General features: G+C 42.8%; 1 protein-coding gene across 1 annotated transcript in view; it reads right to left on the bottom strand.

The window, feature by feature from the left end:
- Positions 1-18,751, bottom strand: part of LOC309415179 (ubiquilin-1-like) — a gene marked incomplete at both ends in the record, with an annotated part of 38,220 nt that extends 19,469 nt beyond the window's left edge. Inside the window, 4 exons of the mRNA XM_082012620.1 lie at positions 15-277; positions 1,409-1,524; positions 4,858-5,009; positions 18,593-18,751. Coding sequence (XP_081868746.1) covers positions 15-277; positions 1,409-1,524; positions 4,858-5,009; positions 18,593-18,751 — 690 coding nt within the window. The remainder of the gene's footprint in view (positions 1-14; positions 278-1,408; positions 1,525-4,857; positions 5,010-18,592) is intronic.
- Between the last annotated feature and the right edge of the window lie 9,179 nt (positions 18,752-27,930).

The following is a 27,930-nucleotide window of genomic DNA, read 5'->3' as shown; positions in this document are numbered from 1 at the left end:
ATCTTTCTACATACCTGTCTCATTATATCTGGATTATTCAGCATGTGACTGATTTCTGGATTTCTCTGTATCAGTTGCTGCATTTGAGGGTTAGCCATAATTAACTGTCTCATCAGATCAGGATTTGAAAGCATGCTCTGAACAAATGGATTTTCCATTATCTGAACCATCATTTCTGGGTTGGACATAAGTTGTCGTTGCATCTGACTTTGTAACTCTGAAAAATTTGATGCATTTAAGCCCAGGCTACTTAGGCCTGCCAAACCTCCAAGGCCACCTTTAAGAAAAAAAAACCAAAAAAACAAAAAAAACAAACACCAAACTTTCAGCCTCTAGTATGTTTCTAAACACATCCAAGTTCTTTCTAAGTACAAAATACATAAACATAACCCACACTTCAAAATAATGAAACTCAATGGAAATTCTATCTTTGCAAGACTGTTAAGGAGTCATCCACTAAGAGTTTGCTTCTTTACATAAGAAGAAACCTAGAAATCCAAACCACATCTGAAAGATAACTTGTTACAATTCTAACAGCTTTTCTTCTACTTTACTATAGCTGAGGTAGAAGGGATGTTTGAGTTTTGGGGCCTCAGGTTAATTCCTAACACTTTCCAATACACTTGTAATAATCATTTATAGACAGACCACCACCACGAGGCAGGCAGACCACTGCCACAAGGAGTCTCTTAATACGACGCATACTCCCTATTCTAAACAAAAGGTAGAGCTCTTCTTTTTGCTGATGCAACAAGAACTAATAATGCTTTAAATTCTCCTCCTTTGCAGAGTTCAGCAAACACAAAAGTTTCACATTTTTAGAAGGTACTAGTCAGTCTGGAGAACTGTTTACAACTAAAAAAAAAAAGCAACTGCTTAACAGTTTTTCCAGGGGTTTTGTTTTGCTTTTTAAAAAGAAAGCAAACAATGGAAAAGCATGACTAATAAAACCCAGTAACTATGGATAAAGATATTTTTAAATCTATAGACTTCTGTCTCTATTCCTGAAAGAGAAGACTGATAATGCAATCAGAACCCGAGAAATACTGGTTTCTAGGCTAGGAGTAACTTTGTTACTTCTGTTCCAAGTCATGATGTTATGAGTCCAACTCAAACGCACCATTAAGGAGGAGACTGGAAGGAGTTTAATTATCTATAGTGCCAGAATATGATATCAGTGGCACCTTATTACTGAAGATGAAACAGCATAAGCCTGAAGTTCTGTACATAAAAATTAAGGAAACAACTTACCTCTGATAACTTACTGATCAGAAACTTATTACAACCAATACCACAGATTTTTGTAATCAGTAATTTTTTTTAAAGTCCCGTTTACATTAGAAAAAAGCTCCAGGGATACTTACCTGAAACCAAGATACCCACCATGTTACCTAACAAATATTCTTACCCAAGCCAAGAGAGTTACTATTTGTTGAAGTTGGTGTTGAGGTATTACTGCTTGATATTGATGTGGTAGCAATACTGCCAATGGTGTGTGTTTGTTGACCTGGATGATCTTGTGATCTATAAAAAGCAAGTTAAAAAAATTACAAGTTGAACAAGGCGTGGTAGGTTGACCCCAGCCAGTTAAATCCCCATCCAGTTACAATGTCATTTTCCCCCCACCTCAGGCAGGATGGGGGAAAAGAATCAGAAGGGCAAGAGTGAGGGAAAAAAAAAAAAAATCATGGGCTGAGATAAAGACAGTTTAGTAAGTGGTGAAGAAAAAAAAAAAAAAAAAAAGTGATGCAAAGGCAATCCACTCACCACCTCCCACCAGCAGACCAGTGCCCAGTCCCCTTCCCAACCCCAGCCTACTCACTGGGGGTGGGGGGTGGGGTGGGGAAGCAGGCACAAAGCAAGAGAGAAGGAAGGCCTTAATGCTGTACAAGCACTGTTTAGCAATAGTTAAAACATCAGTGTATTATCAACACTGTTAGGTCAAAAATCCAAAACACTGCACCATACAGGCTGCCATGAAGAAAGTAAAACTATGCCCAAGCCACACCCAGTACACAAGATCTGGCATTTAATACAGTAATGACATTTAATGCATCAACAGTATCATACTTGAGAATCTTAATTTACATTTTTATTCTTTCTAAAAATAAATAAATAAATACACTATTATCTCTAGATGTCGTCTTGGCCAAACTCAAGCAGGAAGTATACAGAAGGTGGAAGCAAGGATGGGTAACCTGGGAGGAATACAAAGACATTGTCTGAGTCTCTCTTATAGAGAGTTAGGAAAGAAAGCCCAAACGGAATTGAATTTGGCAAGGGATGTCAAAGATAAAAAGAAAGGCTTCTATAAGTACATAGGTGACAAAAAGACTAGGGAAAACGTGGCATTGCTGCTTAATGAGACAGGGGACCTGGTTACACAGGACATGGAAAAGGTGGAGGTACTGAATGCCGCCTTTGCCTCAGTTTTTACTAGCAAGACTGGCTTTCAGGAATACCAGGCCCCTGAGACCAGGGGAAAAGGCTGGAGCAAGGAAGATGTACCCTTGGTGGAAGAAGATCAGGTCAGGGAATACTTAAGCAAACTGGACATACAGAAGTTCATGGGCCCTGGTGGGATGCACACATCATGGTGACTGGGAGAAGTGTCCGTAGACTGGAAGAAAGCAAATGTCATTCCTATCTTCAAGAAGGACAAAGAAGACCCAGGAAACTATGGGCCAGCCAGCCTCACCTCAATCCTTTGGAAGGTGGTGGAACAGCTAATCCTGGAAACCATTTCCAGGCACAGGAAAGACAAGAAAGCCCTCAGGAATAGTCCAAGGATTCACCAAGGGGAAGTCATGCTTGACCAACTTGATAGTCTTCTGTGACAAAATGACTGTCCCTGTAGATGAGGGAAGAGCAGTGGACATTATCTACCTGGACTTCAGTAAGGCTTTCAACAGTGACCCCCATAACATCCTCATAGAGAAGCTGATGAAGTAGGGGCTGAGTGAAAAGAATGGAAAACTGTCTGAGTGGCTAGATGGAAAGGGTGGTGATCAGTGGAACAAAGTCTAGCTGGAGACCAGGAGGTAGCAGTGTACCCCAGGGTTAAATACTGGGTACAATCATGTTTAATATGTTCATTAATGATCTGGATGATGGGGCTGAGTGTACCCTCAGAAAACTTGCTGATGACTCAGAACTGGAAGGAGTAGCTGATATGTGAGAGAGTCGTGCTGCCATCCAGAGGGAACTTGACAGGCTGCAGAAATGGGCTGACAGGAACCTCATGAAGTTCAACAAGGGGAAATGGTGAAAAGTCCTGCACCTGAGGAGGAACAACCCCAGGCACCAGTACATACGGGGGGCCACCCAGCTGGAAAGCAACTTGGCAGAAAAGTCCCTGGGGGTCCTGGCAGACACCAAGTTGAACATGAGCCAGCAATGTGCCCTTGCTGCAAAGAAAGCTAATGGTATCCTGGGCTGCATTAGGCAAAGTATTACCAGCAGGTCGAGGGAGGTGATCCTTCCCCTCTACTCAGCACTGCTGAGGCCACACCTGGAGTCCTGTGTCCAGTTCTGGGCTCCCCAGTACAAGCAAGACATGGGCATACTGGAGGGAGTCCAACAAAGGGCCACAAAGATGATGAAAGGACTGGAACATAGAATCATATGAGGAAAGGCTGAGAGAGCTGGGACTGTTTAGCCTGGAGAAGAGAAGGCTCAGGGGAGATCTCATCGGTGTATATAAATACCTGAAGGGGGGGTGCAAAGAAGATGGAGCCAGCCTCCTGTCAGTAGTACCCAGTGACAGGACCAGAGGCAACTGGCACAAACTGAAACACAGGAGGTTCTTGTCTGATCATAAGGAAATGCACTTTTTTTTTTTTTTTTTTTTTTTTTTTTTTTTTTTTTTACACTCTGCAGGTGACAGCACTGGAACAGGTTGCCCAGGGAGCTTGTGGAGTCTCTGTCCTTGGAGATGTTCAAAAGCCGGGACATGGTCCCAGGCAACTGGCTCTAGGTAGCCCTGCTTGAGCAGAGGTGTTGGACCAGATGACCTCCAGAGGTCCCCTCCAACCTCAACCATACTGTGATTCTCAGACATCTATAATCTCATCACTTCTTCAGAACAGTAGTTTCTAACATTAAGAAAATGGATAGGCATCACTGCAACCGTTACCACCTTTTCATCCTATCCCTGGGGTGCCTGTCAATGAATTGCTTCCTCAGTCCTTACCTTGCTTTAGGGATCCTGATGTACTCCTACCCCCTCAAATAGTACTAACTCCATATCTGGGGCTTAAAGAAGAGAAGGCTAGCAAGATCTATAATACAGGTTTTATTCCATGCCACACCTTTAGTAGGACACCCGACTGAACGTCAAATTAAATTAAAGTCTTATTTCATCACAAGACTAATATCAGAATTTCAATATTCTTTAAGACTGTAAGAGCACGGTAACAATGTAGTTACACAAAGTTAATGCCATCATAAACTAGCACAAGCATTAAAGGCTGCTTGCCCAATTCATATGCTCACCACACCTGTCTACTGCAGAGGCATAAACATGGGTGCTACCATGCAGTGAAACAGATCAAAGACTGTTCAGATTGTCTTCAGACTGGTATTCTGCACCAACTGTAACTAAGGAGCTGATTCAAGTGATTTAATAGTAATGGCTCAGTTTAGAAAATAACATTAAAAGGCATAAGCATGATATCTAGGGACACAACCTTACAGAATTTGGGTTGCTTCTCTTGTTCAATAGCAGGAGTATTTGTATTGCTTTTGAATGCATTGTAGTCAAACCTAAGTTTGCCCAACAGAAAGCTATCACACTAGGAATTAAGAATACGTTTACTACTTAGAGGTAAAAAGAAGACTGCTCGTCAGTCAGGTTACCTGTTTTGCGTTTTGATGACCAAGTGAACCGTGAGTCCATCATGAATCCCATGCTGAATCAAAGTATCTTGATCTTTTAAAATTTTTCCAGCAAATATCAAAACAAGCTGATCAGTATGGGACTTGAAATGCTTAGAGATTTCTTCCTTGAACTAAACAGAAGTTAATATTGTAGAGTTACATAATTGAATAATGAACTATTATTTTTTAAAATAATTTAAGGAAGAACTATTTTGCTCACATTTATTATATTAATCCACTTGCACGATATGTTTCGCTTGATACAACCTAGAAACACTTCACTAAGTTTTCTCACCTTTCTTTTTATCCAAAGGAAGATGGGAAATCACGTCATTCTTTTTCTGTACAAGTGTTTCATATCTAGATCACTAAATATATAGCTGGCAATAACAAAAATGGGCTTCCACTTAAAGACTATACTGTCATTTCAGTCAGGCACATACCCATGATGCAATAAATATATAGCAGTACACATGCCATTGAAACCATCCATTGCTGACACACTGAGGATGCAACAACACATTATGTTAATTCAGTCCACATTTGTGCAGGCATTGAAAGGAGCAGCATCCTTTCTTATTGGACATATTAGTGCTACCTTTCACATGTCAAAACTAGGAACCCTTTCTATACAGTCAAAAATTATTTCTTAGGTGGCTCAGCTCTCTCATTCAACTTGAGACAGCTACATGAAATGTGCTTACAGCCCAGGGCATGGTGAACAGCCACATATTTCAGCTGACCGTGAAATCATACCTTCATTAAAACAACTGAACCAGGAAAAGCAATTGTATTTCTTCCTGCTTTCTTAGCCAATAACAATCTTGTTATGCTTTGACTGACTTCTGACTGAGATTCATTATTCTATAAAAAAGTACACTCGCAGAAAAAGTAATTAGTTCACAAAACATTGTCCTGGTTTCGGCACATTTGCTGTGATTAAATGACAACAAACATAAAAAGACAAATATAAGAAAACCAAATCAATTTATTGAACGTGACTAATCAGTAGACTAAATGTTTCTGAAAGGATCTTAGACAGTTAGGAAGCTCTCTAGAAGCTCACATTATTTCACACTTTTCAAGTAGCATGGCAAACTTAATTTTTAAAAGAATCCTATTTCAAACATCTTAGTGAACTCTCATACTGGAACCCCAAATATTAATCTTGCAATGACTGATTAGTAAATAGAATCATAAAAACATTAAGCTTGGAACAGACCTCTAGGATCATCAAGTCCAACCATCAACCCAACACCACCATGACCACTAAATCATGTCCCGAAGTGTCATGCCTACATGTTTTTTTGAACTCTTCCAGTGATGGTGACTATCACTTCCCTGGGCAGCCTGTTCCAATGCTTGACCACCCTTTTAGTAAGGAAATTTTCCCTAATATCCAATCTAAACCTCCCCTGGCGCAACTTGAGGCCATTTCCTCTCATCCTATCACTAGTTACTTGGGAGAAGAAACCAACACCCACGTCGCCACAACCCCCTTTCAGGTAGTTGTAGAGAGCGATAAGGTCTCCCCTCAGCCTCCTTTTCTCCAGACTAAACAACCCCAGTTCCCTCAGCTGCTCCTCATAAGACTTATGCTCCAGACCCCTCACCAGCTTCGTTGCCCTTCTCTGGACACACTCGAGCACCTCAACGTCCTTCTTGCAGTGAGGGGCCCAAAACTGAACACAGTATTCAAGGTGGGGCCTCACCAGTGCCGAGTACAGGGGCACAATCACTTCCCTACTCCTGCTGGCCACACTATTTCTGATACAGGCCAGGACGCTGTTGGTCTTCTTGGCCATCTGGGCACACTGCTGGCTCATATTCAGCCGGCTGTCAACCAGCACCCCCAGGTCCCTTTCTACCAGGCAGCTCTCCAGCCACTCCTGCACAAGCCTGTAGCGTTGCATGGGGCTGTTGTGACCAAAGCACAGGACCCGGCATTAGGCCTTATTAAACCTCATACAGTTGACCTCAGCCCATCGATCCAGCCTGTCCAGATCCCTCTGCAGAGCCTTCCTGCCCTCGAGCAGATCAACACTCCCACCCAATTTGGTGCCGCCTGCAAACTTGCTGAGGAGCACTTGATCCCCTCATCCAGATCATCAATAAAGATATTGAACAAGATGGGCCCCAAAACTGAGCCCTGGTGAACACCACTTGTGACAGGCTGCCAGCTGGATTTATCTCCATTCACCACAACTCTCTGGGCTCGGCCATCCAGCCAGTTCTTTACCCAGCGAAGAGTGAACCTGTCTAAGCCACGAGCCGCCAGTTTCTCCAGGAGAATGCTGTGGGGGACGCTGTCAAAGGCTTTACTAAAGTCCAGGTAGACAACATCCACAGCCTTTCCCTCATCCACTAGGCGGGTCACCTGGTCATAGAAGGAGATCAGGTTGGTCAAGCAGGACCTGCCTTTCATGAACCCATGCTGGCTGGGCCTGATCCCTTGGTTGTCCTGCACATGCCCTGTGAGCACCCTCAGGATGAACCTCTCCATAATCTTCCCCGGTACAGAGGTCAGGCTGACAGGCCTGTAGTTCCCAGGATCCTCCTTCCGGGCTTTCTTGTAGACGGGCGTCACATTGGCAAGCCTCCAGTCTTCTGGGACCTCCCCTGTTAACCAGGGCTGCTGATAAATGATGGAGAGTGGCTTGGCAAGCTCCTCTGCCAGCTCTCTCAGTACTCTCGGGTGGATCCCATCAGGCCCCATAGACTTGTGGGTGTCCAGGTGGCTTAACAGGTCCTTAACTGCTTCCTCATGGATTATGAGTTTATTCCGCTCTCCATCCCTGTCTTCCGGCTCAGGGGGCTGAGTAACCTTAGGATAACTGGTCTAACTATTAAAGACTGAGGCAAAGAAGGCATTAAGTACCTCAGCCTTTTCCTCATCTTTGGTGACAATGTTCCCCCCCTGCATCCAATAAAGGATGGAGATTTTCCTTGGCTCTCTTTTTGTTAATATATTTGTAGAAGCATTTTTTGTTATCCCTTACAACCGTGGTCAGATTGAGTTCTAGCTGCGCTTTTGCTTTTCTGATTTTCTCTCTGCATGACCTAACAAGATCCTTGTACTCTTCTTGAGTTGCCTGCCTCTTCTTCCAAAGGTGGTAAACTCTCCTTTTTTTTTCCCTGAGTCGCAGCAAAAGCTCCCTGTTCAGCCAGGCTGGTCATCTTCCCCACCAGCTCATCTTGTGGTACATGGGGACTGCCTGCTCCTGCGCCTTTAAGACTTCCTGCTTGAAGAATGTCCAGCCTTCCTGGACCCCTTTGTCCTTCAGGACTGTCTCCCAAGGGACTCTCTCAACCAGTGACCTGAACAGGCCAAAGTCTGCCCTCCGGAAGTCCATGGTAGTGGTTTTGCTGACCCCTCTCCTTACTTCACCAAGAATTGAGTATTCTATCATGTCATGGTCGCTAAGTCCAAGATGGCCTCCGACCACCACATCTCTCACCAGTCCTTCTCTGTTTGTAAACAGCAGGTCCAGCAAGGCACCTCCCCTGGTGGGCTCACTCACCAGCTGCGTCAGGAAGGTATCCTCCACACACTCCAGGAACCTCCTAGACTGTTTCCTCTCTGCTGTGTTATACTTCCAGCAGATGTCCGGTAGGTTGAAGTCCCCCACAAGAACAAGGGCCAGCAAATGCGAGACTTCTGCCAGCCGCTTGTAGAATGCTTCATCTGCCTCTTCATGCTGGTTGGGTGGTCTATAACAGATTCCCAGCAGGATATCTGCCTTGTTTTCTTCTCCCCTCATCCTTACCCATAAGCACTCGACTTGGTCATCACAATCATTGAGCTCTATGCAATCAAAAAACGCCGTAACATAGAGCCACTCCACCGCCTCTCCTTCCTTGCCTATCCCTTCGGAAGAGCTTATAGCCATCCATTGCAGCACTCCAGTCATGAGAAGCATCCCGCTATGTTTCTGTGATGGCAACTATGTCATAACTGTCCTGCTGCACAATGGCTTCCAGCTCCTCCTGTTTGGTGCCCATGCTGTGTGTGCATTGGTGTAGATGCACTTGAGCTGGGCTATCGATTTCACCCCCAACTCTGGCATGCCACCCCTAGGCTCATCTCTAGTGAGCCTGGTTTCATCCCCTTCCCCCTTCGAATCTAGTTTAAAGCCCTCTCAATGAGCCCTGCCAATGCATAAGCAAGAATCCTTTTCCCCCTTGGAGATAGCTGAACTCCATCTGCTGCCAGCATGCCCAGTGCCATGTAAACTGCCCCATGGTCAAAACCCCCAAAATTCCACCAATGGCACCAGCCCCTGAGCCATGTGTTAACCAGGTGTGTTTTCCTGTTCCTTTCTGTATTCCTCCCTGCCACTGAAGGGATTGACAAAAACACTACCTGTGCTCCTGATCCTTCAGCCAATCACCCCAGTGCCCTGAAGTCCCTTTTGATCACTTTTAGACTTCTTTGCACAATCTCATCACTACCAACCTGCATAACCAACAGTGGGTAGTAATCAACGGGCCATACCAGACCAGGGAGTTTCCTAGTAACATCTCTCACCCGGGCCCCAGGGAGGCAGCAGACTTCCCTGTGGGTTGGGTGCGGTCGGCATACTGAGCCCTCTGTCCCCCTCCTGGATAGCTGTATGTTTGTGTGGGAGCTCCATCTGGGTCGACATATTCCTTCTGGAGATGGCTTTTGGCCGAGTGGAGACCATAGCTAGGTCCTCTTCTGGGAGGGCAATAACCACCAGTTGAGAGAGCTTTTAGAGCAAGGAGCTGCAGACTGCACCCTTCCTGCACTCCTTCCCTGCGCCAACTGCCACGCAAACTCAGCAACCTTTATACTAGTAATATTTAGGCTTACAAGCATTCTAGGAAGCCATTTAATCCATTCCTACCTGAAGTGGATTACTTACCTAAATTATTCAGACATTGTCATGGGTTGACCTTGGCTAGCCACCAGGTACCCACCAAGCTGCTCTATCACTCCCCCTCCTCAACTGGACAAGGGAAGAGAGAAAATATGACAAAAGGCTCACAGGTCGAGATAAGGACAGGGAGATCACTCAGCAATTGTCACCACAAGCAAAAAATACTCAACTTGGGCTATTTAATTTATTGCCAAACAAATCAGAGTAGGATAATGAGAAATAAAAACAAACATAAAAAACACCTTCCCCCCAACCTCTCCCTTCTTCCCAGGCTCAACTTCACTCCTGAATTCTCTACCTCCTCCCACCGAGTAGCACAGGGGGACAGGGAATGGGGGTTGTGGTTAGTTCATCACACATTGTCTCTGCCGCTCCTTCCTCCTCACACTCTTGCCCTGCTCCAGCATGGGGTCCCACCCACAGAATACAGTCCTTCACGAACTTCTCCAGCATGGGTCCTTCCCACAGGCTTCAGTTCTTCAGGAACAGACCGCTCCAGGGTGGGTCCCCTGCAGGGCTACAGGTCCTGCCAGCAAACCTGCTCCAAACTGAGCTTCCCACAGGGTCACAGCCTCCTTCGGGTGCATCCACCTGCTCTGGTGTGGAGTCCTCCACAGACTGCAGGGTGGATATCTGCTCCACTGTTAACCTCCATGGGCTGCAGGGGGACAGCCTGCCTCACCGTGGTCTTCACCATGGGCTGCAGGGGAATCTCTGCTCTGGCGCCTGGAGCACCTCCTCCCCCTCCTTCTTCACTGACGTCGGTGTTTGCAGAGTTGTTTCTCTCACATAGTCTCACTCCTCTCTCTTCTGGCTGCTGTTGCTCAGCATTTTTTCCCCCTTCTTAAATATTTTATCACAGAGGCGCTACCACCGTTGCTGATTGGCTCGGCTTTGGCCAGTGGCAGGTCTGTCTTGGAGCCGGCTGGCATTGGCTCTGTTGGACATGGGGGAAGCTTCTGGCATCTTCTCACAGAAGCCACCCCTGCAGCTGCACCACCCCCCCAGCCTTGCCACACAAACCCAATACAGACATATTTATCCATCCTGTTCTCAGACATCCCCAGTGATAAAGACTCAATAGTTTTCTTCAAAGAAATCTATTTCAGTGCTTCACTATCCTGTTCTTCATTGTCCTGTCCACTACAGACATGGCAAACAGATTGTTTCTCTCCTCAGAATAAGGGATGCAGTACAGCTAATTTTTCCTTGAGGGTTGTGTTTTCTAATATAACCATTCCCACCACTCTCTGGATTTTCAAATCCAACCATATATTTCTATAAGTGTAGGACTCAAAACTGGCCACAATATTCCATATGAATTCTTATCCATAGTTAGAACAAAAGGAGAAATTCCACATCTTGCAAGCTATATTCCCATTTATAAGTTAGAAAATAGTTACGGAAAAATATCAGTTTAACAGTGTTGTCTCCTTTAACAGCTATATCGTCTAGACCCTTTCCTGCAGAAGAATTATGTAGGCAGTTGCTTCCCGCTCTGCATTTTTCTGGTTAATTATTCTTAAGAAAACTGTTATGATTTAACCCCAGCTGGCAGCTAAGCCCCACACAGCTGCTCACTCGCTTCCCCACAGTGGGATGGGGGAGAGAATCAGAAGGGTAAAAGTGAGAAAAACTCATGGGTTGAGATAAAGACAGTTTAACAGGTAAAGCAAGAGCCGTGCACACAAGCAAAGCAAAACAAGGAATTCATTCACTACTCCCTATGGGCAGGCAGGTGTTCAGCCATCTCCAGGGAAGCAGGGCTCCATCACATGTAACGGTTACTTGGGAAGACAAATGCCGTAACTCCAAATAACCCCCCTTCCTCCCCACAGCTTTTATTGCTGAGCATGATGTCATATGATATGGGATATCCCTTTGGTCAGTTGGGGTCAGCTGTCCCAGCTGTGTCCCCTCCTAACTTCTTGTGAAGAAGTGTAAGAATCATAAAAGGCCTTGACTCTGTGTAAGCACTGCTCAGCAATAGCTAAAACAACCTTGTATTATTAACACTGTGTTCATCACAAATCAATATCATAGTCACATACAAGCTACTATGAAGAAATTTAACTCTTTCCCAGCCATAACCAGTACAAATATACATTCTATTGCAACATAAAACCAGCAGAAATCCTCATAATTTGGTACAAAGTAGATGCATAAGAATAAATAACTACCATACTGTCCCAAATCAGAGGGTAATGACATTTATCCAAACTCATTTACTATCGTGTTTTCCACAATGGGTTGTTACAGTGAATTCCACAATTTAGTTGTGTAGTAGATCTGTAATTCATTTACATCAGAATGCTGATGCAGTAGTATAATCAACATTGTTTACTTAATCCTAAAAACTGTTACACATTTTTAGAAGCAGCTATTTATCCATGCGGTTAAGGAAACAAGACACTTCTAGAGCTTAACCACACAGTATCTAATATTGCCAGTAAGCAGGTATCAAAGCATATATACTTCCCTTTCTCTACTAACATGCAGCCATGGTAATCAGATGATCTGTAAAAACAGCACTACAGTAAGAAATTAATACAACAGCCTGTGTACTAGGACCACAAAAGAACTCCTACAATAATCAATGTGGATGATCCACATGTGCAGGGGATATCTTTCCAGCCAGTATAAGATGACTATTATGAATACCAAGCCATACTTTTGCCTAACTGAAGCATATCTACATTGCATTCTACAGTGAATTTTGTTTTATATTATCTTCATATTCTCTTCAAGGTCAGGCTGGATGGGGCTCTGAGCCACCTGATCTAGTTAAAGGTGTCCCTGCTCATTGCATGGGGGTTGGACTAGATGACCTTTAAAAGGTCCCTTCCAACCCAAACTATTCTATGATTCTAAAAGCCCAGCAGAGCTGCAAAAAAAAAAAAAAAAAAGAGGCATCAGGTCTCTTCATCAGCATCACTTGCATTCAGTACAACCTCGAGACTTCTGCATGAGAAGGTATGAACAGAAACAGCCCTTCTGCGTTTTCATCCACAACAGAAGACCATACAAAACCTAGGTTATCACCTAAGATATTTTGCAAACAAGTCTCCTGATTACTGTTAACAAAGATATCATCAATAATAGATTAGCACATCTACAGCACACTTTTTGCTGAGGCAGAGGTTAGAGAATCATTTATGTATCTGTCCAAAAGAATTCTGAAAACCATTTTCAATACAAGTGTGGGGATTTTTTTGTTTTAAGTTTTCAGTATCTAATATGTTGCTTCTGAAAAAAGAAAATGTAAAAAGATTAATACAATTCAGTCTTCAGCATCACCCAATCTCTGCCAGTACTGGAAGAAGATTAGCCCTAGGCTGAAGTTCGACAGAAATCACTACTGGTTGTATTGCAAAATAAAGTTGGGGAGGATGGAAGAGAGGACTTTTTACCATCCTCTGTGAGCAAAGATCCCTCTTCATTATTCTTCATCTCTCATTGTTAACTGTAACTAAACTGCAAGACCATTTCCCCATAGCAAATGGCAAAAAAAAAGTTTATTTAAATTCAAACAGTGAAGGGACAAGAGTCATTACTAGCAATTGTATTCTTATTCCCACAGGTCTTATGTGTGTAGCTTTCATAGGACTCCACCACTCTTACTGGCAACAAAGAATTCTGGGAATGAGGCGCTCCAGCGCCATGGTAATGAAAACAGCATAAACTCTGGAAACTGTTAGATGTGAGCAGTGAAGACAACTAGCTCAATTTTCTTTACCCTAAACAGAACTTTAGGTGTCAATCCAGTATGCATCACCTCAGTGTCTCAAATTCTCAAATTAAACATATGCAATTGACAGCAAATGGAGGAAGAGAAAGGAGACAACAATGGGAATTCATACATATTAAGGCAGTTATAAGAAAAGAATCTTTGGAGTAGTTAAATCTTCAATTTGTACAACTGAACTAGATAACACTATCAGTAAATTAGAGATAATACTTTATAATAGCTTGGCACTTAAGGAAACCAGAAGCAGGTAAAGTTAAAAGTCTTGCCAGCTGGCTGCAAATGATGAACATTTCCATCTAATTCTCCTACTGCACTAACTCTTCCCTTTTAATTAATATATAGGTACTACAAACAATGGTTTTAGACAATTTGTTTTACTGTTCAAAAATTCAAGCTTGACTTCATCGCAATAGAGTACTACAATAGAGTACATTACAATATCACAAACATGTTCAGTTTCATCCAAACATAAAAAAGGGCTTGAAACTGTAGAAAAGTAATGTTTCTCCACACCTAGCACCTAACATATTCACAGAAACTAGTTGATTGTACTGCTCTAGTAACTGAATACAGTAACAATAATGTAAAAATGTATATCAATTTTGGACATAACAGGGGCATCAGTAGGAAGAACACACAGGGGCATTAACACAGAAACACAAGATTATCATGTAGATGGACAGAGGCCTAGTTTCCCTAAGAAAGAAAAAAAAAAGCATTAAGTGAATTAATTCAAGGGCACAGCCTCCTAAAAAGCATAAAAACGTATCAATCTGACATGAATTAGAGCAGATCTGAAGTTAGTCTTGAAGTACCTTGCCTGCATTACCATTTCACCTTAACTTCTTTCTATTAAGAACTTCCCCCCCCTTTTTTTTTTTGAGGGGGTGCTGGTTTTTTGTTTTCTTGTTTTTTGTTAAGGACAAGAACAGTATAGTTTTTTTACCCTAAGAATGTTTTTAGCAGCACTCTAACACTTACTGTTTACACACTCAATGATTTCCATACCAAATATCCTCAAATTCACATGATCTTAAAACCCAGTACTCTTAACAACAGAACTCTGCTCTTTTGTTCCACAGTAACAGAAAGAGAACAGGCTCCACAAGTCAAGTTAGAACTTATTACACCTGCTCAACTTGATGGCCTCTGAAGGTTCTTGACATGCATAGGTGAGGGCCACAAAAACGATCAGAGATGGAAGACCTCTCCTATGAGGAAAGGCTGAGAGACTTGGAGTTGTTCAGCCTGGAGAAGAGAAGCCTCTGGGGAGACCTTATTGAAGCCTGCCAGTACTTAAAGGGGGCCTACAGGAAAGATGGGGACAGACTTTTTAGCAGGGCCTGTTGCCATAGGACAAGGGGTAATGGTTTTAAACTAAAAGAGGGCAGATTCAGACTAGATATACGGAAGAAATTTTTCACAATGAGGGTGGTGAAACACTGGCACAGGTTGCCCTGAGAGGTGGTACATGCCCCATCCCTGGAAACATCCCAGGTCAGGTTGGACGGGGATCTGAGCAACCTGATCTGGTTGAAGATGTCCCTGCTCATTGCAAGGGGTTGGACTAGATGACCTTTAAAGGTCTCTTTCAACCCAAAGATTCTATGATTCTATTAAAAGCATTATTATTATATTAAAAGCATACAGAAGTTAGGAAAGATGCTCTACTATCAAATCACACAATGCTCCCCTTAACATGTACACATGTATGCATGATCTTTATATGCCAAACATGGACAACTTGTGATTGTGAAAACCAGGCACAAATCTGAAACACTGGATTTATGGATTTAAAGTTTCAACAATAATATTTATTCAAATTTTTAAAACAGAGAATGCAACTCTAACCAGATGTCCACTTGTCAATGAACAGAGTCCCAAGACAATGTATATATTTACATATATAGTTTGGTAGGTGAATTTGTTTATAATTCAGCGTAGTACCAAAAGCACGATTTTCAAGTATATAATTAATTTAAAGATATACTACACACTGATAATAGTAATCTATTACTACTGAAAACTATATTCCTCACTGAAGAAAGGTTGACCTTAAATAAAAACAGAGAAAAAAAGTAATTTAAACTGTTTTCTATGGTTATATGAACTAAGCTCAATTTCACTAACTTTCCCAAACAGACATTACCCGGAAATTTTCAGATAATCATAGGATTGACAATAATTCTCTGCAAGAACTGCAGGCTTTTAGAATTAATAGCACACATTTGCTATATCCAGTGTTCACAAAATGCATAATTTGATGTCTTAGAGCCTGCATACATGCTGGTGGATAGTAACTCTGAATCAATTACAATAACATCTTGAACTTTGCCAATGTTGCTATGTTGGCATTCCAAGAATGCCTACAGGGTAAACAGACCAAATGAAGAAAGTAAAATTGCTTTTAATGGAACTGGTTCCAACACCTCATCACTCAAAGAATTCAAGTCCTTCACTAAGAAGAGACAGTAATGCACAAGTAGTCTGTAATATGACTGCTCACTCTGTGCATATGAGTTTTACCAAAACACACTGTTAAGTCAAGCCCACAGAACCCACAAAATAAAACAAAGGAAAAAAATTAAAGATGAACAGAGCTAACTGAGCTAAAGTCTCCTGTGTATTGGGATTTCAAATCAGCAGGCCTATTCATCTTTACCTACCATGAATAGAAGTCTTTGTACAGAGCAGTGTATGGGCCTGCAAGTTCAGTATCATACCAAGTCAAGAAAGGAAATACTTGGTCCTTGTCTAAATACTGAGCCAAGCTGTGCTCAGCATAATCAAATAAGTTCCGTGGAAAATAAAGACAGATGGGTGACACACACAATCAACTGACCTCCCAGAGCAGTTTGGTACTTGAGGGTTATTTTCCATTCTAACCTACATACTGCCTGTTCTTAAAGGCACAACATAGGATCAGCAATAACAAACCCTATGTTACTGAAGTCTTCTAACATAGGTAAATCTTCCTCAACTTTGAACGGTTGCAAACCTGACTTACATCAATGGAGCAACACTTTGCGTAGCCCTAAATTTAGCCCAAATAACCTGAAATATTTATCTAAAAGTCTTAGGGGTTTGTTTTGGCTGTATTCTGAAGTGACTGTAAACAAAAACAAGTCACTAAGTCGTCATATTAGCTACAGGAACTCAGAGCAAAATAGATGCTATTCAGTTGTACAAGTTTAGGCCTCCCCACCACCACCAAATAGGACAGATATTGCCGGCTTGCCTATACCAACAGAACAACCCACTTGCTGATCCCATATACATTTGAGCAGATGCTCAATTTGTTTATTTGAGGTTAACCTATTTTCAGGGCTGGCTCTAGAAATACAACATCTATTGTTATGCTATATAATGCTTATTATTAACAATTTATTTTGTCATTTTAAGAAAAACAGCCAATACTAGTCACACTACAGTCATGCATATTTGTTTTGTACTAGCTGTAACTTTGTCCAGGAATCAAAACAAATGGCGGACCCACAGGGGCAGCAGCAGCCTTACTTCACAGGAAGATTCAACTGCAAATCGAATCTGTTAATATCAGCTCAAAGGGATACCAAGACAATATTTAAAGTTTAAGATATCTATAGACGTTGAAGACATTTTAAAACAATAAAAATTTAAGTGATTAATAGAATATATTATTGTTTTCAGTAAAAATTTATGGTTTTGTTAGCTTGTATAACTATTTCAGTTTTTAAGACAACTGTCTACTAGAAAAACCTGATATTCCCTTTGGGACTCTCATTTGAAATCATGTTGTTTAAGTTAAATATATTGCAGATTCACATCTTAAATGAGTTTGTTTATAATTCCTGAAGTCCCCAATATTATTGCACTCAAACTGTTTTTCAGGACAAATGTGATTCTTAAATTAGAACCAACATGTTTTATAAAAAACAAAACGCAACTACAAAGAATTTTAGAGGTAGGTGGCGCAAGAGTCTGTAAAATGTATAGAGCTAGCGCCTCGGCTAGATGATCACTCGGAGCTTTTTAACTCACGTTTTGCATTTCCCCTCTGAAAACATGTTTTCTGACTCATCAGCAACTAATGCTTTAAAGCTCCGTTTCTATGCATCAGTTGCTCTCTTACATATGTAACCTTTTTTTGGTGAGGTTTGCAGTTACTGACTGCACAAAAAAATAACATGATGTCAAGTTGCATACATTGAATTTCAGAAAAATTTTATAGAAAACGAAGTAAGCTCTGAACCTCCTTCAGGGAACTTCACCTTTTCAAGTATTTTAGCATAGCAATATCTACATCCTTCACAAGTAGGAGAGACTGGCTTTATAGATATCTGCCTTATGCTTTGACCACACCTTTTGTACGATTTGTAGCATCCTAATCTAAACAAATTAAGTCCTGGCAAATACTCACATGGAAGGCCTCCAAAAAAACTGAAGTCCTGCAGGAAATAGTGTCAATGATTCAGTAGGTGCCACTGTTTCTCTTGAACCAAAGGCACAATGAGATACTAACTTTCGTATAAACTTAAAGACCCTAACAATTTAGTTATCAGACACTAGTACACTGAAGCACAGCAGAAGTTTTATACAGTCTAAAGACGTGGCTTTTCTAAAATTAAGATATCTTTGCCATAGTCTACTTGCTGTTTCTAAAGCCAATTTTAGATCAAGATAATTATTGGCACTATAACACTACCACGTAGGTGATTGCATATGTTTTCTACAGTTGTACTAGTTAGCCAGCGAGCCTCCTACTGCCAGACTGAGTCAGCTCGGCAAGGCAACTCGGAATTACAAAACGAGCCGGGCCGGTTCTCAGCATCGCAACAGGGAGGAGCCGTGGAGGAGATGACGCAGAAAGCTTCTTCAACACTCCCGATAGCCTCAGTTAACAGCGGCCCTCCACAAGGCCAGATCAGCCCCCATACTCGCCCAACAGCGCCAAGAACAGCTCAGATAAGCAGAAGCTGCTTTGTCATCGCAAAGGGCCCTCACCCCCTAGCGTGGGAGGCGGAAGCCACAGGCCAGGGCTCTTCCCCCTGGCTGCGCTCCCCACCCACCACCCCCAACCCCTCACCTGCTGAATGCTGCTGGTCTCAGGCACAGCAAACTCTTCCTTCTCCTTGGGAGTCTTCACCGTGATTTTAATGATCCGCGGCTCGACAGCAGCGAAACCCTGAGCGGACGACTCAGAGGAGCTGTGGGCCCCCGCAGAGCTCTCCGCGCTCTCCGACATGACGAGTGCAAGCCTAACTCGCTCTAACCACACAATTCCACGCAAGTCCTCCACACCGCAACCTCACTCCTAAAACGGCAGACAGAAACAACCCAGCTCACCCGCGGCGCGCACTGATGACGTCCCGAACCGGGGAAATTACTAGAAAGGGGGAGCTGTCTCTCTGGGCGTGGGTTCGCATTCAGCACGCTTGCGCGCTAGGAGCGGTAGTTTGAAAATTTTAAATCCTAAAAAGAGACAGTGACAAATAGTTCCTTAAACTGCCATATGGAAGCTTTAAATTTAGTTTCGGATATAGTCAGGTGACTTCAGTACTCTGAAGTTCCAAGTAAATACGTTAAAAATGTTATTATGAGTTTTACAATATTAAAGTGTTGATGTCCTACATATAATTACAGTATTACTTGCATATAATATAATGCACAATGATACTGTATGAAGTAACAAAGCCATTCTATGACCTGTATGACTTTCATGTTAAAAGGAGAGGGAGAAAAATTATATACAGCTTCTGAACCTATTTAAAGAGAGATCATAAAATTGCCTTTTGCTTCTAGGTTACTTGTTTAGCATCAGCTTAAGGGTAAAATTTAATATCTCAGATAACAACCTTTAACTACTTTAAAAATATAATTACTATGGAAGCATAGCTAGAAATCAGATTTTCCTCAAATTTGGACAAAAAAAGACACAAAACCCTCCCCCATACCACCACCCCTTAATCCATACTTAAATTTAGCATCACCAAATTAGGTCCTTTCCCAAAACATTAGTGATTTTCCTATCCATCAGATAGGAAATTCCAGATTCCTATCTCTGTTTTAGTATCAAATATATGGATGGCTTTGAATTCTAGAGTCAAATGTCCTTTCTTCCTTATCCTTAAGTTATCCTGGAATTACCTTTTCCTACAATAGTCTGATTCATCAAGTTGGCTTGGTCTACTATTGGGATAATTTCTCAGAAACTATTTAAATTGGTTCAGTAAATTTTTACTAATCCAATTAAAAACCTGTTAAAGGTTTTAAAACTGGAATAACGAAAAGTGGCTAAAGCCTATCCCAAGTTTTGTCTGTCCTAGAGCTTCAATTTGTTACAGTAAAAATTATTTCAGGCATATTTAACCACTGAGCTTTTCCTTGGTCATGCTGTTTCCTTTTCCACAAATTAGAACTTGACCCTACAAAGTGTTGAATTCTGATCCAGCAGAGCACTTTGACACATGCTAGTGATACATTGTCCTATTGACTGGCAGAATGAGGGCCATTATGAAATAACATTTTGCACTGCAATCAAGTGGTAATTTCAAGCAGAAATCAAACAGATCAAAGGACAAGGAGATGTTCCTCATCCATGGCTCTTAGTTTATATGCTACCTTATGATGACTTTATCATTTTACACTGCTGTATGGTATTATTACTTGGAGTACAGTTTGTACTAAAATAGCACAAATGCTATCTGCTTTAACTTAGTGGAGATTTACAAATTTTCATGTTTACAAGTCAGATGAGAGAATTAATAATCTGTGTTATTTTCTGAGAATACCTGAAGGACAAAGAATACAAATTCATATAAAAGAATAACTTGCAAATCATAAAAAGCCCTTAATTAAGCAAAGAGGAAGTTTTAATGGTAGTTTTATCATCTTAATTTTGTACAGATGAAATGGAAAAGGAAGTTTATTTGCCTATACTGAAAGTGTCAAGGTAGAAAATACCCTGAAACATGACAACATCCTTGTGTGTTCAAACTGAGATAGTTCAGAATGCAGCTTATACACAGTGCATAGAAAATGAAAATGATCCAACAAAGGATTTTGAGTTCTTACTCCTCCATAAGCTGTTTTTATTTTGAACAAGATTTTTTCACTTTTCATTTCTTTACTTTTGATTTTACGTTTTTTCCCCACTTCCTTCCTTCCTCCTGTGCTTTTATTTCATTTTTCTATAATGATCTATTATCACAGAATCACAGAATCACAGAATCACTAAGGTTGGAAAGGACCTTCAAGATCATCAAGTCCAACCATTAATCCAACACCACCATGTTCCCTAAACCATGTCCTGAAGCGCCACATCCACACATTTTTTGAATACTTCCAGAGATGGTGACTCCACCACCTGCCTGGGCAGCCTGTTCCAATGCCTGACCACCCTCTCGGTGAAGAAATTTTTCCTAATATCCAATCTAAACCTCCCCTGGCGCAACTTGAGGCCATTTCCTCTTGTCCTATCACTAGTTACGTGGGAGAAGAGACCAGCGCCCTCATCACCACAACCCCCTTTCAGGTAGTTGTAGAGAGTGATAAGGTCTCCCCTCAGCCTCCTCTTCTCCAGACTAAACAACCCCAGTTCCCTCAGCCGCTCCTCATAAGACTTGTGCTCCAGACCCCTCACCAGCTTTGTTGCCCTTCTGTGGACACACTCCAGCACCTCAGCATCCTTCTTGTAGTGAGGGGCCCAAAAGTGAACACAGTATCCGAGATGTGGCCTCACCAGTGCCGAGTACAGGGGCACAATCACTTCCCTACTCCTGCCGGCCACACTATTTCTGATACAGGCCAGGACGCTGTTGGCCTTCTTGGCCACCTGGGCACACTGCCGGCTCATATGCAGCCAGCTGTCAACCAGCACCCCCAGGTCCTTTTCCGCCGGGCAGCTCTCCAGCCATTCCTCCCCAAGCCTGTAGCATTGCATTGGGTTGTTGTGGCCGAAGTGCAGGACCCTGCACTTGGCCTTATTAAACTTCATACAGTTGACCTCTGCCCATCGATCCAGGCTGTCCAGATCCCTCTGCAGAGCCCTCCTACCCTCCAGCAGATCAACACTTCCACCCAACTTGGTGTCGTCTGCAAACTTACTGAGGGAGCACTCGATCCCCTCATCCAGACCATCAATAAAGATATTGAACAAGACCGGCCCCAGAACCGAGCCCTGGGGAACACCGCTTGTGAACGGCCGCCAGCCGGATTTAACGCCATTCACTACAAGTCTCTGGGCTTGGCCGTCCAGCCAGTTCCTCACCCAGCGAAGAGTAAACCCATCCAAGCCACGAGCCGCCAGTTTCTCCAGGAGAATGCTGTGGGAGACACTGTCAAAGGCTTTACTAAAGTCCAGGTAGACAACATCCACAGCCTTTCCCTCATCCACTAGGTGGGTCGCCTGGTCATAGAAGGAGATCAGGTTGGTCAAGCAGGACCTGCCTTTCATGAACCCATGCTGGCTGGGCCTGATCCCTTGGTTGTCCTGCACATGCCCTGTGAGCACTCTCAAGACCAACCGCTCCATAATCTTCCCCGGTACAGAGGTCAGGCTGACAGGCCTGTAGTTCCCAGGATCCTCCTTCCGGCCTTTCTTGTAGACAGGCATCACATTGGCAAGCCTCCAGTCTTCTGGGACCTCCCCTGTTAACCAGCACTGCTGATAAATGATGGAGAGTGGCTTGGAAAGCTCCTCTGCCAGCTCTCTCAGTACTCTCGGGTGGATCCCATCAGGCCCCATAGACTTGTGAGTGTCCAGGTGGCTTAACAGGTCCTTAACTGCTTCCTCCTGGATTATGGGCTGGTTATTGTGCTCTCCATCCCCATCTTCCAGCTCAGGGGGCTGAATACCCTGTGGATACCTGGACTGGCTATTAAAGACTGAGGCAAAGAAGGCATTAAGTACCTCAGCCTTGCCCTCGTCCTTGGAGACAATGTTCCCTGCCATATCCAGTAAGGGATGGAGATTCTCCTTGCCTCTCTTTTTGTTGTTAATGATAGACATGGGTGGGGTAATCCTGGTTATACGTACAAATTGGGGGACAAGAGGCTGGAGATCAGCCTCATGGAAAGAAATCTGGGGCTTTGCGTTGACGGCAAGTTGTGTTAGTCAACAGTGTGCCCTGGCAGCCAAAAGGGTCAACCGTGTCCTGGGGTGCATCAAGCACAGCATAGCTAGCCGGTTGAGGGAGGTGATTGTCCCACTCTACACTGTACTGGTGTGGCCCCACCTTGAGTACTGTGTGCAGTTTTGGACACCTCAATATAAGAAGAACATCAAACTATTAGAGTGTGTCCAGAGGAGGGTGACCAAGGTGATGAAAGGTCTCAAGGGTAAGATTTATGAGGAGCGACTGAGGTCACTTGGTTTGTTCAGCTTGGAGAAGAGAAGGCTGAGGGGTGACCTCATTGCAGTCTACAACTTCCTCAAGTAGGGCAGCGGAGGGGGAGGTGCTGATGTCCTTTCTCTGGTGACCAGTGATAGGACACGAAGAAATGGAATGAAGCTGCATCATGGGAAGTTCAGATTGGATATTAGGAAAAGTTTCTTCACTGAGAGGGTGGTTGGTCACTGGAACAGGCTCCCCAGGGAAGTGGTCACAGCACCAAGTCAGAGTTCAAGGAGCATCTGACAATGCTCTTAGTCATATGGTTTAGTGTTAGGTAGTCCTGTGAGGAGCAGGGAGTTGGACTTGATGATCCTTATGGGTCCCTTCCAACTTGAGATATTCTATGATCTGCACAACTTTTCTGCATCAACTTCTGATCCTAAAGAATATAATTCAGAATAAGTTTGTTATTAGAGACAGCAATTTAATTTTTATACCATTCCTTTTTCCTCACCCACAATTACAGCATTTACTGCAGCAATACAGCTTCTTTATGTACAGATAAATAACTTTATAGAGTACAAAGTGCTTATTAATAAACAGATCAAGACTCAAGCCAGACAGAAATCTTGCACAACTCTCCTTCCAATGAAGTCTCTCAACTTCAACAGCCAGGTCAGACCACTAATGTGAACTCTGCCAGGTTCTGTAAACATTCATTAGAAGTCAAATTCTGAGCATTCTTCCATATAATTTAAAATAATTTATACTCCTAATAATTCCAAATAACGTCATTTTCAAAATTGTTTCCTTTAATTGTTACTTGTTAATAGGTGTCCGAGAAGAAGAAAATTCTGCCTTCTATCTAATAGACCTGATTTACTTTGAGTCAAGCATCTTACCAGTTTTCATTTCACCTTAATTCCCAACTCTGACTAGACATCTCTACGTTGTGATTTTTTCCCATAGGTAGTTGATTTAATCAATTGTAGTCACTTAAATTTGCAAAAAACCCCACAAACCAAAACAAACAAAAACCCCACACCTCATACACAATTGAAAATGAACTTGCAGTGACCAGAGAATATTTTGCATCAAAATCAAAATACTGGCTCAAGCCAAGTTGAATCAAATTGAGAATATCAGTAAAAGGTTTTAAACCAGTTTAGCTAAACTCAGTTTAAAGTTATACCTTAAGTTAAAATGATGCAATCCTGAGTTTAGACAAGGCCTCAGGTAGTATAATTACATTAAGACTTACAACCAAGATCTCTGAGGTTTTGCTATAAACTAGACATAACATTCCTTATATTTCTGAACATTAAAACCAGAAGATAACACATTCACCTTTCACGTTTTTCATGCATAGGGGAAGAAAGAAAAAAAAGTATTAACTTCTACTTCCATATGTCCAAAAGGAAAAAAGAAAAATGCAAGAAAAAAAAAGAAAGAAAAAAAAAACAAAACAACAAAAAACCACACAAGATACGTATTAAGTTTCCCTTCCCATTCCTGAGTTGAGGTTAGGACTCTTGTTTTAGAGTCAATTTAAAAGGTTAGGACAAATACAGAATACTATTGAAGATTTGTACTAGAAATCAGAATAGTGACAAATCTGACTGTCAGTACGTTCTATACACTCACAATCTAAAATGCCTCAGATTATGGGAAAATAGCAAGAGAATTGCTAAATTTTCAGAAGAAAGCATACTTGCAGTGTGTGTGTGTCCCTCCCACCCCCTCCCTCCCTCTCCTCCTCCCACCCCTGCCAAAACAGGCTGCAACAACTATAAGATAAGCTTTCTCTTTATGAACATTCAGTTATTACAAATGTAAAAGGAACAAGATATGGAAAAATGGCGTTCCTCCCCCCCAACAGTCATACACAACTAACTTCTAAGAATAAGGGTGACATAATGGAGAACAAATCAGGGGATTAAAGAATTTCCTTGCAATTTATACTGGACTGCTTGGCTTGTTAAAGGAGAAGCTGCTGCCTGAGCATTCACACACCAATCAAGGAGTCGCACACACACCACCCGAGACTTTAACTGCTAGGACCAGAGTCCCTTCGCAACAGGTGACTCCAGTGAGCCATCGAGTGCCCCTTTCAACTCCTCACACACACACTCACTCTTGGGTGCTTCCTCTTCCCTCAGGCTTGACCCTAGGTTTCCCAAAGCAGAATCTCCGACGTGACGTACACCAGATGAATTTATTAGGTGGTACAGCAGTGTAGAACAGCTCGAGCTGGGTGCCTCTGGAGAGGGATCCTGAACAAAAGAATCTCTGGGCAATTATACCCTTACAGTCTAAGTTCCCCTCCCCTTACGAGACGGTTCGGTCCAACAGTAGTATTTGGGTCTGGGGTCTCCTTGTTCCTCATTGGAGCCTTTCACTGTCTCCAGGCGGGCCGTTCTTTTTCTTTTCTCAAGGAGGCAACTTCTGCTGATGGATGTGACTATCTTATATTTCTAATTTACACCAGTTTGGGGGCGTTCCCTCATGTAACTAAGTAAGAGTTCGGTATAAGTTCATCAGTATCTAGGTGAAAAATCTCAGCTTGCGGCCTAAGGCTTTTTACTAATGCTATACAATGGATTCCATTTGAACTAGGAAGTGACTCCTATAACAGGCTAATTATCAAGTGGTGAACTGTGAAAGGAGGACATTGGTGAACAATGAGAACCGTATTCAGCATTACCCAAATTAGAAGTGTGTCTCTATTTCTTTAGCACTTAAAGACAGAATAAACTTTTTATGAGGAGATGAACATGAACTTCTAGCATACAACTTCCTTCTCCTTTTAATAGAATTCCTTATGCTGATAATCAACAAGCATTACACAAGCTAATTTTCATTTATATCAAATTCAATAAGACAAGAAAAAATACTGTTCCATAGTGCTGTGGGGGGTAATGATGACAGACAGACACCTTTTACTGATGGTCGGGGGGGGAAATCTATGTCAAGGAGGGACAGAAGGGTAATTTAAAATTTACAGGAAGACAAATTTAAAGAATATTGGAAGCCAATCTGTTGGCTTTTGGCTTCAAGATATCTGAAATAATACAGCTTTGAATTCTTATCTCTAAATATAATTTAACAATTTAGTGATGACTTGAAACAGAGTAATTGGATTTCAGGAAAACCTGTATCCTGGATTTCCTAATTCAAAATTGCTCACAAATATGAATATATAGAAAGAAGGTATATCTTAAAATTACAAGCCTTGTTTGGGGAAAATAAATATTTCTTAATGAACAGCAGATAATTAAAAACAAACCAACAAACAAAAAGAATTTGAGTTTTAAAATTTGAATTAGACTATCAAAAAGACAGATTACTTTCACAGAATCACAGAATCACTAAGGTTGGAAAGGACTTTGAAGATCATCAAGTCCAACCATTAATCCAGTGCCACCATGTCCCCTAAACCATGTCTTGAAGCACCACATCCACAGGTTTTTTGAACACTTCCAGAGATGGCGACTCCACCACCTCCCTGGACAGCCTGTTCCAATGCTTGACCACCCCCTCAGTGAAGAAATTTTTCCTAATATCCAATCTAAACCTCCCCTGGCGCAACTTGAGGCCATTTCCTCTCGTCCTATCACTAGTTACTTGGGAGAAGAGGCCAACACCCTCGTCGCCACAACCCCCTTTCAGGTAGTGGTACAACGCGATACGGTCACCCCTCAGCCTCTTCTTTGCCAGACTAAACAACCCCAGTTCCCTCAGCCGCTCCTCATAAGACTTGTGCTCCAGACCCCTCACCAGCTTTGTTGCCCTTCTCTGGACACGCTCCAGCACCTCAACATCCTTCTTGTAGTGAGGGGCCCAAAACGGAACACAGTATTCAAGGTGCGGCCTCACCAGTGCTGAGGACAGGGGCACAATCACTTCCCTGTTCCTGCTGGCCACACTATTTCTGATACAGGCCAGGACGCTGTTGGCCTTCTTGGCCACCTGGGCACATTGCCGGCTCATATGCAGCCAGCTGTCAACCAGCACCCCCAGGTCCTTTTCCGCCGGGCAGCTCTCCAGCCACTCCTCCCCAAGCCTGTAGCATTGCATCGGGTTGTTGTGGCCGAAGGGCAGGACCCTGCACTTGGCCTTATTAAACTTCATCCAGTTGGCCTCTGCCCATCGATCCAGCCTGTCCAGATCCCTCTGCAGAGCCTTCCTACCCTCCAGCAGATCAACACTTCCACCCAACTTGGTGTCATCTGCAAACTTACTGAGGGAGCACTCAATCCCCTCATCCAGATCATCATTAAAGATATTGAACAAGACCGGCCCCAGAACCGAGCCCTGGGGAACACCGCTTCTGACCGGCCGCCAGCCGGATTTAACGCCATTCACCACAACTCTCTGGGCTCGGCCATCCAGCCAGTTCTTTACCCAGCGAAGAGTACACCTGTCTAAGCCACGAGCCGCCAGTTTCTCCAGGAGAATGCTGTGGGAGACACTGTCAAAGGCTTTACCAATGTCCAGGTAGACAACATCCACAACCTTTCCCTCATCCACTAGGCGGGTCACCTGGCCATAGAAGGAGATCAGGTTGGTCAAGCAGGACCTGCCTTTCATGAACCCATGCTGGCTGGGCCTGATCCCTTGGTTCTCCTGCACATGCCCTGTGAGCACTCTCAAGACAAACTGCTCCATGATCTTCCCCGGTACGGAGGTGAGGCTGACAGGCCTGTAGTTCCCAGGATCCTCCTTCCGGCCTTTCTTGTAAACAGGCGTCACATTGGCAAGCGATACACCTAGCAATGTTTTATCCATTAGGACAAGATGCTGCAGTTACTATTTGGTCAAAGAGTACACAGTTCTGAAAGATAGTATCAGTGCAGGTTACATCAATTCTAAAGTGTCTTCAGTCCCAAGGATGTGGTATTTGGAAATTAATTTTGAAAAGCTGATCAGAACAACCACCACCACACAAACTGTCGTGGTTTAGCCCCAGCCGGCAAATAAGCACCACGCAGCCACTCGCTCACTCCCCCCTCCCCAGGTGGGATGAGGGAGAGAATCAGGGAAAAAAACGTCACAGGCTGAGATAAAAACAGTTTAAAAGGACAGAAAA

The sequence above is a fragment of the Phaethon aethereus genome (genome assembly GCF_964289735.1).
Source record: "Phaethon aethereus genome assembly, chromosome: W".
Taxonomy (NCBI): Eukaryota; Metazoa; Chordata; class Aves; order Phaethontiformes; family Phaethontidae; genus Phaethon; species Phaethon aethereus.
This window is presented reverse-complemented; position numbering and strand designations above follow the sequence as displayed.